This window comes from Megalops cyprinoides, chromosome 15, assembly GCF_013368585.1.
Source record: "Megalops cyprinoides isolate fMegCyp1 chromosome 15, fMegCyp1.pri, whole genome shotgun sequence".
NCBI classification, from domain to species: Eukaryota; Metazoa; Chordata; class Actinopteri; order Elopiformes; family Megalopidae; genus Megalops; species Megalops cyprinoides.
In genome coordinates, this window is record NC_050597.1 from 28,391,957 (window position 1) to 28,403,057 (window position 11,101).

General features: G+C 41.3%; 1 protein-coding gene across 1 annotated transcript; it reads left to right on the forward strand.

Moving 5' to 3' along the window:
• The first annotated feature begins 624 nt into the window (after positions 1 to 624).
• Positions 625 to 5,184, forward strand: gdf10a (growth differentiation factor 10a). The gene is made up of 3 exons (XM_036546866.1): positions 625 to 1,192; positions 2,624 to 3,525; positions 4,530 to 5,184. Exons 1-3 carry the CDS (start codon positions 940 to 942, stop codon positions 4,719 to 4,721), a joined length of 1,347 nt encoding a protein of 448 aa, XP_036402759.1. The 5' UTR covers positions 625 to 939; the 3' UTR covers positions 4,722 to 5,184.
• Positions 5,185 to 11,101: the final 5,917 nt, after the last annotated feature.

Below are 11,101 nucleotides of genomic sequence, written 5' to 3' on the forward strand. Positions count from 1 at the left end.
TCTGAAATATTTCAGTTGCCATAGCAGAAAGTGTCGTCCAAAAATCTACAGGTGTACCTTCCTTCACTGGGATATGTAACATGTAACGTATTGTTGATAATTTGGAAATAGTAATAATTAAGATAACAACAACAATAACAGTAATAATATACTTCTGAAATGAACCTATCTTTATACAGTTTGTAGTGTCACCAACAAGCGTTACGCAAACAGTGAACGATAAAGGGAATTTTTGATTCCAGTTTCCATAAATTATTTCTCTTTAAAATGTGTCCCTGAAAATTATCCGGTCAATTATTCGCGGTCCCCGGGGGGAGATTCTTGAGGTTGTTGTGGCTAATGCTGGTAGATGATAAAATTGTTGCTGAAAGTACACTGTTGTCAGCTGCTGCTGATAGAAAAGCCTGAGAAAAACATGGTAATGAGATATATCTGGATTTCGTCAGTTACGTTTTGGGTCAGGTTTGTCAAGTTAAAACGTCCACTAACAGGTTCACACATGGCTCGTGGGCTGGCTCGCACTCCAACGTGTTAGACGGCTAATTTTCTTGCTGCGGCTTCCAGCGGAGACGGTGTACTGTAGCGAGCGCTCTCGTTGGCTAGCAGCAGTAGACGTCAGCATCTTTCATTGCTGCAGCATTACCCCTAGGCTTCTGGCGGTAAGAAGAAACAAGTGTACAAACTGGCTGGGCTACGCTGAAGCTGAGCGAAACGCGTGTCTGTTGCTTTAGTCCATCCTCCAAAAAACTGAGCATCGGCGGGAGAAACCGTGGAAAGAAGGCGCCTCAAGCAGCGAGAAACTTTTGGGCGAAGAAAATCATTGCGAAGCACCTTTACCTGCGCTAACTTTTACTCAACTTTTACTACGCCAGCTATCGGTGGCTTGCTTTTTCACTGACTTTCCAGGTTTTGGGACGTAAGACGTTGGCACTGTTTAGAATGGCAGCTTCATTCGTATTTCTGGCGCACCTGTTCATGTGTTTGATTACCACGGACCTCTGGACGGCAGCGTCAGAACAAACAGCGAGAAGTGCACTGGAGGAAGACATCGAGTCTCCAGTTAATCAAGCTCCTGACAGCTCCGCTCAGGACATGGTTTCAATACACATGTTCAAGCTTTATGACAAATACAACAGGGAACTCAATCGCCAGAGGGACGGCAATACCGTTAGAAGTTTCAAGGGAAGCCCTGGTGAGCATCCTAAGTTTACTTTTATTTTCTTCGCTTACTTAATCTTTTTTTCGTTATGGCTATTTATGGCTTTATCTGATTAGGGGCATTTTTGTGACGACCCAAATATACAAAAGAGCCTGCTAATATGCGTGGGAAATAACGCATTAAATTTGTACTAATCATACGACTATTATTTTAAGACGTCATTGCTTGTCGGTTTTGCGTTCATGTGTAGGTTCTTGCGGTGGTCATTTACTCCGTCGTTTAAGTCCTACAGACATTAAATCTATTTTTGGCAAAACTCTTGAAAGCCTTTGTTCTTGTAAAGGCATTTACGATCACATTTACACGCGTTATTTACTTTAAGGAACCCGCCATTGACAAGTTTATGATTTTATGACGTTGTTGTTGATAGTCTCTCTTAATTACGATACATGTACTTCTACATCGTTGCTGGAGGTTATTCTGAATTCGTATAGCGCCACCTCTGGATCACAGGAGAATAGAAAAGTAACTTTTAACACCTCTACTTCCTTTTAAATGTCCTCTGAACACCTCTTGTTTTGTGCTTTAGGTCCCTCTCTCTCATTTGAAATTTAAATGTACAAATGCTACAAACGCAATTAAATATTTCTCTGTAAAGTTAATATTCAAATTTCAATCAGAAAACACTGCGGTGCCTGCGGTAGACACCCCAATGTTCAGAGTTTTTTCTAGCCTCAGAACCTTCCTGAGTCATTGCGGGATTCGACGGCCCACACAAAGACTAACAGGGTCGTATTCGCTGTGGCCAAAAGCGGGGTCGTCTCCAATCCAGCTTAACTGGAGGCTCCAAGCATTCGGAAGAATGCAGTGCACTTCAATAGACCGCGAGTGCAGCTGTCACCCTGGAAAAACAATGAGGTTACGAGACACCAATGCTGAGGTACATGATGGTTTTATTTTTCGCGGTGCACTTCGCCTCAATAAAGCGAGTACCACTGCCGAGAAGCGCCACGGAGACGGTCACAGTCTGAATTTATTGTTGGGTTGTATTTTTGTAAGACTAACCGGGCGACGTGAACTCAGCTTTTACTATGCTCAGACTGTTAGATAATAACCTATCGTCATACGTTAAATGCAAGAATAACATGATCACTGAAAAGAGCTCTTTCAAGTTCCCACAATGTGCAACCGCTTGATTGGAGTCCTGTGGTATTAATGCCGTCAGACATTATTAGACGCTCATGAAAAATCCGCCCTTGGCGCTTCAGTAAGCGCTTCCATATGCCTCAGGCCGGATCAGAAGTAATACAAATCTCTTTACTATCCCTTCACATAGTTTATCATACCAAATTAGCAAGAGTCTTGCTATTTTAACCTAAAGACGTTACAGTTCGGTTTCATTTTGTATTTGTCTCCGTCGTTTATTTATTTTGTTATTTATGCATTTTTTTTTTTTTTTTTCAGAAATTGTGGACCGGAAGGTGATGTACCGGTTTAATTTGACCTCCATCCAGGAATCTGAGGTGATACTTGCCGCAACGTTCCACTTCTTCTTCGACAAGCGTCCTCGGCAGAGGTCTGGCTTCTGTAAGCGCTTCAAAAACCCCTCCTGTCGCGTGCAGCACCTCCACCAGCTCCCGCCACTCCACCTCCTCTTCAGGAGCGCCTCCTCGAGTGTGGCACACGGGCCGCTGTTGGGAAACGTCACCGTCTTCCCGCACCGGAGAGGCACATGGCAAATTAAGGATGTATCGCAAGTCATCAAGGGGGCCAGGAATGCGAACAAGCTCTTGGTCACGGCCGAGTTTGATTTCGGCGAGAAGTACCAGAGATACCAAGACCAGCTTTCTCCATCCAGTCTGCCGTATATGCTGGTTTACGCCAACGACTTGGCCATATCGGAGCCGAACAGCGTGGCCGTGACCTTGCAGAGGTACGACCCTTTCCCGGCAGGCGAGGAGCCCACGCATTCCCCCAACTCATCTCCTGACGCGCGGGTTAAGAGGGACACTTACTTCCCGGACCCCATCCAAAATAACGAACTCCCCGAGGTCGAGTACAACACTTTCAAGAACCACGAGCTGTGGGAAAGCGCTTACTTGGCGCTGAAGCCAAAGACTTTGAAAAAGGACCGTAGAAGAAAAGGCCAAGAGAACAGTGATGGATTCAGCAAGTCCCAGATTCTCAGCTTTGATGAGAAAACCATGAAGAAGGCTCGCCGGAGACAGTGGAATGAGCCGCGCGTCTGTTCCAGGAGGTACCTGAAGGTGGACTTTGCCGACATTGGCTGGAGCGAATGGATCTTATCCCCCAAATCATTCGATGCCTACTATTGCGCTGGTACCTGCGAATTCCCCATGCCTAAGGTTAGAACGGGCGCTAAAACACGGAATCCTGACCACACACACACACACACACACACACACACACACAGCTGGTAAAGCAGAGATCGCATGAATGTTGAAATTACCAAAAACCCCTTTGTAAGACATCTTGGACTTGTATAAAGCCTTTCTTAAGGACCTGTCTGATCATCTGGATATGTTGTTCAGTTAATAGGCTGTTTTTACACATCTCCAAACACTAACCCATTAAGCGAAAAACAAATGAGAAAACTGCATTGTAAAAGGATTGACTGCAGCCCACCAATATTTACCCGGGGTCGTTATTTCATTTGGTGAACACAAAAATAAATGAATAACTTGAAATGTAGATTGGCTGAGCATTCAGTATAAGACAAAAAGTCAAATTATTTCTTGTGCTAATTGTACGTTTTTATTTATCAAATTGCTTTTCTTAAATTAATTTTCATTTGCTGCTGAGCCACAGGGGGCTAGTCAATTCATTTGCTTTTTGACTTGCTCGTATCTTTGAATAATGCATTTAAGTGTTAGGCAACAACATGTTCTGCGGATGATAAAAATGTTGCACTTGCTTAAATGTGCAAGTAAAAATGCATGACGAATGGTAAAGAGGTAAGATAAGACTCTGACTCAGCTTTAATCTCAGATTTACAGCTTTTATCGGTAGAAATAACTAACTTTTTAACTAAAAAGTTAAACAGGTGTGTAACCATTTGGGGTTTACACAAACTTTTTGGCTGTTGTTACTTTTCCTTGCAGTGATCTTAATGTGTAGGCCTATGTCTTGACTAAATGTAGCAGTGCTTAGGTTACGTAATGTTGTACTTAATTGGGAGTGAAGACCAAACCGCTTTGCGAATGGATTAACTCGTTCCCATAGATTCTCTGAGTGCGTTGTGTGCAGCACCTAAACGTAGTAGGTTAACATGTGAACGGAATCTTTGGTATTCCATCGAAAGCAAGGAGAGCACCACTGACCACAGTGTACCTCTGTGTGCCCTTTCCAGGTCGTTCGCCCGTCCAATCACGCAACCATTCAGAGCATCGTGAGAGCGGTGGGGATCGTTCCGGGGGTGCCGGAGCCCTGCTGCGTTCCCGACAAAATGAACCCTCTCAGCGTCCTCTTCCTGGACGAGGACAAAAACGTGGTGTTAAAGATTTACCCCAGCATGTCAGTGGAGTCCTGCGCATGCCGATAGAGGGCCTCGGGAAAGACGAAGGGATGGATGCTGTTCCGCCGCTGACGGAAATACGGCTCTTCACCGCGAACTTAACTCAAGGGTCGTCTTGTCCGTAGTTCATACGCGTTAAGTCCCGCCTACAGCAAAGAGGCTGACCGAGGACGAAGGCTGCAGACTACACAGACTCAATCATAAACTGAAAACTGTCGTACCGTTTCCTGTGCTTTATGGACAACAGTTTGGCCGTCACTTCTTGGCTATCAGCGCTGTTTCATTTTACTTCTTTCTGCGCAAATATGCGTGCGTTAGTGGATTGTGGATACTTTAAGGACCTGTTTGTACTGTTATCAAGCAAGTGATTGCTATTACTACTTTGCCTACTAATGGAGTCTTTAATATTTTTGAGAAATGGCTAAACAGATAGCAAATAGTACTAAGATTTTGATTGTGTATATTTAAATAGCACTTGGATTAGCATGTAAGGAAGGTGTTCATATTTAAGTTAAAATGTTATCCAACATAGCTGAACGTTTTGAGACTGTATGGAATAATATTTGCAATATGATGTCACGGCAATTGCAGTAAATTGTTGGATTGCTTATTACTGATTTACTAACTATTCATATGATTTTTTGTTTAAATAATAGAGTAATACATGTGTTATTTGTTTGATAACAGTAAATATGCAGCCGTTAAAGCAGTCTGGCATATTTTTGTTAGACAAATGTAATGGTGCCGCATGGTGCATTTGACCTAAAGCTGTCATTTGACCCCCAGATCTCCATTCACTCTTGTGATCAGCAGTGAGACAATGTAAAAACCATCTCAGTTTGTTCTATCCTTTTCTTGCAGTTACAAAAGTCACAAATGTGCTGTTAAATAATTTAAGATTACCCAGACCCTTAATTCGCACTGTACATACCATAAATATTTGTTTGTTGGTGTTTTTGTATTATTTTGTAAAGAAGTTATCTACCGTGTCACTACTAAAGTTATATTATTCGGCAAAATATTCTAATTATTAGGTTGGCCAGAACTGTAAGGATGTCTACAGCTGTTTGCATAATTTTTAAACTATTTTTTGAGTGTCCAGAAAATCATACTCTGTCTGTGAAACAAACAAGAAATATTTTTTCTATGAATGTGTATTTGTATTTTATTTGTCATAATTAGCAAATATTATATTTTAGCAGCTGGCGTTTGAAGCTCTGTAAATGTGTTTGTTTTAAATTATGAATAAAATAGCCAGTAGTTCAAGAATAAAAGTTAAACAAATGGCCAAATTTAAGTGATGGTATATCATTGTCTCCAGGTCACTTCTCTTGAACATTGTTTAAACTAAGTCACATATTAGTATCCTTTGTATTTTCCCGCATTAACACTCTGACATTAATCTGTATGCCCCATGTTTGAGTGTAATATGTAAAGTTTATGATTTCTTTTTTTCTGAATAGTTTCTTGGTGAACACCTCTATCCTTTTAAGATGTCTTCATATGAGGAGTATTACATTGATTAGTTATGAATGTATTGGTTTTAATTTGGAGAAAATCTCGGATTTGTGGATGCAACAAGAACATATGTTTTGTAAGAAATCAAACCTCATGTTTAGAACATTGCCTTTGTGCCTTTCCAGTGGGAAGTCATTAAAAGTTAGAGCCACATTTTAAATTTTTACATGTCTTGAGAAGAGTAATGTGCATCATTAATCATAGTGAGTAGATGAAGAGTCACTCCCTAAAGGTTTCAGAGGCATTCACAGCTGGATTTTAGAAACTAAACCAAAAACTACAACAGAAGTCAGTATTTGACAGCCTTTTGTCACAATTTGAACAGTTACCCTCTCACAAAAACTGTATGCAAGTTGTCAACAAAGTATTAGTAAGGTCTACATTTTCGAGAATTTTTTTTTTTTTTTTTTACGTTTTTGACATGACATGCATTTTTCTTAGAATACACCTATTGTGGTGGATTGACTTGGTCCTTATGATAGCTATCACAGTTAAAATGTAACATTATCTGTGGGGAATTTTGACCATTTTATATAACAGTGGCCTGGACTTTTGAACTATCTTATATATGATGTTCAGCTGCTGTTATGATGTGAAATGGCTGATAATCATCACCTAGATGGCTTGAGAATTTCAGTGGTAGGTGAGGTGAGTTACGCTGAAGCATGATATGGTTTTTCATCCCTAGAAGAACAACTCAATCCAAAATATGCCCATCAGCAATTTTCAAGAGTTTGAACAAGTGTGAATAGGAATGCACCAGAAACTCAAATGCTCCAGAATGCTCTAGTACCAGCTATAGTAATGTGAACTTTAACAAAGGGATAAGAACAAATATGAAGAAATGCCCCAAGCACACCTCCAAACTCCACTAATTACATGGAGTGGACTGGAGCTCTGGCTCTTCTCTGAGTTCTCACAAATGTTGGAAGGATATACTTAAGCCAAAGACCTTGCATGCCTTCACAGTTTTAATGTCCTCATTGTCCTGAAATATTTACAGGATTTATGACCACAACTTTTCCAAGATAATAAAAGCCTTAAATAAGACACTACCAGCAGACAATAAGAATAGCTGTACTACTATGGTAAGCAGGTGGATACTATTTACTGTAGACCAAGAGAAGAAAGTCATGGCTGAAGTTCTGCTGTCAAGCATCTAAATTGTTAAAGCATTTGCCTGAAAACTCAGTTGTCTGCCAAAGAGGAAAGCGAATAATTTGTTGGACCTTGTTTAAAAGACGCTGGCTTCTGCGATCTGCCCGACTCCGTTGAGAGCAGATTTGATGGTGTCCACTGGGTGTTCTGTTTGCAACCCATTTAACAGCTTTATTAAAATGAGGAAAACAGATGGGCTCTCTCAGAACTCTTCACAAGGGCACTGTTTGGAAGACTGGAGCAGCGGAGGGGAATTTTGGTCCGAACCAAATTCACTGAGGATCTCCCCACAGGAATGCCGCAGAATCAGTCCGCCATGGTTCTGAATCAAAATGCACAATGCCAATTATATGCCTCTGACGTCTTGCTCTGGACTCACCTGCAGTTTTGCTGTTGACATGAATGAGAATAAAGGAGAGCACAGGAAAGCATCACATCATCTGTATGGACCTTCCTGTCAAAACCAAGACAGTTTGATGAGTCAAACTGACTATGACAAAGTAATTCCAGCCACGGATATGATGGTCCAACCTTTGCGTGAATGTTGTACTTTACGGTTTCTGGATTTTGAGTTTTGTCAGTTTGATAGCATGAATATGTGATTCATGTATTTTTTTTCATGAAAATTTATGCCTGTCATTTTTTAATACCAGGCACTTCGTACAAAGCCTGTCACAGATGTATGTGAATGTTGGCATGTAGCAGGCAGTTGTTCATCATCGCCATCTCCACTGAGTTGTCCCAGCTTTGTTGAGATGTTTGCCTCTTAGAGAACATGAGCAACAGAAAATAACATCTACATAACCTCAACATCTGGAATCTCAGCTCTGACCAGATCACTGTGGCACAGCTCAGGTTATTTATCCCATAAAAGAGCAAATAAACGGACCATGGTGGCCTAAAGTGAGATATGAATAAATAGATATATAAAGAAGAACCATGGACACTTCAATGCCTGGGGATCTTAGTCATGTCTTTGTCATAATGAAATGTAGATTGAGATCAATGTGCAAAACAAATTATTTGGGAGCATAAGAGTAGTGTGCGGACTCTATTTCTACTTTATTCAGTTATGTTCTAGTTTTGCACCAACCAGAAATATTAGGAAGTGTGTGTGATTGTGTTTTGCGTTAACTATAGGTATAACACAGTGCAGTGGTGCTAATCTTACTTTTAATTCCCTCAATGACTCAATAATACAAGGGGGACCACCCTCACTAAGCAGTATTTGACTCTACAGTTGTCGTATAGTACAGTGTTGGGTGGTATCAGGGCACTTTTGATTGGCTATGAGAGCAATCGAAGAAGGCATGAATAGTTGACTTTTTAATGATGGAAGTTTTTATTTAAAACAATGTTAGCTAGGTCCCTCAACAGATGAGATTGTATTTGTTAACAAATACAAATCAGCCAAGTACGGATTAAAAGACGGGACCATTTGTGAAGAGGTAAGTGCTTTCACAGGGACTCAAGGTGATGCCAAAGATGTCCCATTGGATGAAGGGGATGGGCAAAAAAGAGGGCAAGCAGTTGCTTCAGCAGGACTCCTCTTGTAGCAAAGGGCAAGAGCAGTCACCCTTCCTGGCCTAGAACCCAGGTCTATGGGGTACCAAACATGCAACTTTGACCGCAACACCAAAGAGCCAGGCTCGTTGGTATGGCAGTCAGAGCGCATACTCAACCGTAGTGACAGCACTCTGTCACACTGCCCTCCCCTTCGGGAAGCGCATACTCAACCGTAGTGACAGCACTCTGTCACACCTCTTAACACCAATAAAAACCAGTAGGATCACTGGATCTCTCCCTCACTGAACACAGTGCCTCTGCATGCAGAGATGTGAGCAGCCTCTCTCAGACTGATAATCTCTGCGTACCTACTGGATCAAGGGGTGCAAACTGTCATTAGCAGGACAGGTCACTATCTTTGCCACAAGCTACTGTGTGCGGTGATCACTTATTACCACAATATCACATAACCGCCAAAGGATTACTAATTCCGTTTCTGCCACTGTTGTTGTTATTACTAAGAATAGAGTATAAGCCTGCTTGTAATAATTATGATTGGCATGCGTGTACGTAGGCTTTTAATGGCTTTGACACCATTCATAAGTTACAGTGTACCTCACCCCTTCAGTGACCCTCAATCCCAGAAGTCCAAAGAAGGGAAAGTAGCACATTATGCTCCAAAATACCAACATACAGATTCAGGTAACGTTACAGACCGTGTCAGGTAAAATGGAAGAATTATGGTGCACCGTGTTTATGAGGAGATGAAGTGGCTGAGTTCAGATGCAGGTGATTAGAGAGAGACAGAGTGAGTGCCCACAGTGATGGTCCTACTAACACAAGTAAATCTGTACACCCAGTTTGAACTGGCTACCCCTTCCTCTTTATTCACTGCAAACACACACATTCTACTTATTACAGAAGGGCCGTTCTGCCAGTTTCAATATTAACATTCCTGTGCCAGTGCCAAACCATGTATTTTCCACACAAAGGATTGCATTTGTGAAAATCATGGCAGTGTCCAATGACTCTGTGATACACTATATGGACAAGTATTTGGACGCCTGACCATTACACCAACAGGGAATGTAATGACATTGTATTCAAATACATATACTTTAATATGGAGTTGGTCCCCCTTTTGCAGGTATAACAGCTTCCACTCTTCTTAGAAGGCTTTCCACAAGATTTTGGAGTGTTTCTGTGGGAATTTGTGCCCATTCATTCTGTAGAGCAGTGTTTCTCAATCCTACTCCTGGTGACCCCCTGTCCTGCATATCTTCTATCTATCCTTGCTCCAAACACACCTGATTGAAATTAGTGTGCATGCTGTTGATTAAATCAGGTGTGCTCAGCTAATCAAAAGTGCCACTGATGAGTTCAGTCAGGTAGGTAGAGCAGGGAAGGATGTTCATATAGTGTACATTTACACAAATGTTCTGATTATATAGAAGCTTTAGAACTCACCAATCCGCATAATCCGAGTAAATGCAAATCTCACATTAGGTGTGGTTATGCATGATTTATGGCTAACCTGATAAAGTAAAAATAGACATATTTCAAAATGAATGTTGAGAGAGTGTGGTTGGTCAGCAACTGTCTTAAATTTTTTTCCATCAACTATGGAACTGTTACCCTGCAGCCCTGAAATTCAAAATCTTACCCCCTTATCCTGGCGAGGATGAACCAGTACGAGTGAAGTCACAAAACTGTAAGCGGAATCTATAAAAGGGGTCTTACGTTGAATCTCCACTCCACTGTAGGAGCATGGATTACAATTTAGTTCTCTTGTGTGCTCAAAGTTCTCAAAGCGTTGCTTTAAAACAAATTGTGTTCTACATCTACTGATAAGTTTTTACTATCAATTGGCTTCTGACTGCATAGTTTCATGTCCTGTAGAATTGTTCACTTGACAGGAAAGAACTTTCCTTCTTCCATTGTGAGTGCTTCTTCAGCCTGACGTATTCAGTCTCAGCCGAGTTTACATGCTAATGTGTCAGTGCTACAATGCAAGGTTGTAATAACGGAATGTGATGAGTGACATAACAGTTGTCTGACTCAAATCATTTTCCAACAACCCTCTAACAGCCAATAAATTACAGTGCAAGACCTCCCTTGCAAAACGTAAGGATAATGTTTCAGAAATGAGTAGAAAGAAATGGCACTTAACTGCAAACAGAGATAAACACTCACCTGTCCAGATCCCACACTCCCAACAGTTCAAA

Excerpts from the sequence above, each read along its gene's own strand:
- gdf10a (XM_036546866.1), top strand. The coding sequence starts at position 940 with ATGGCAGCTTCATTCGTATTTCTGGCGCACCTGTTCATGTGTTTGATT. Across the intron at positions 1,193-2,623 it reads AAGTTTCAAGGGAAGCCCTG|AAATTGTGGACCGGAAGGTG; the intron begins GTGAGCATCCTA and ends TTTTTTTTTCAG. Across the intron at positions 3,526-4,529 it reads GCGAATTCCCCATGCCTAAG|GTCGTTCGCCCGTCCAATCA; the intron begins GTTAGAACGGGC and ends TGCCCTTTCCAG.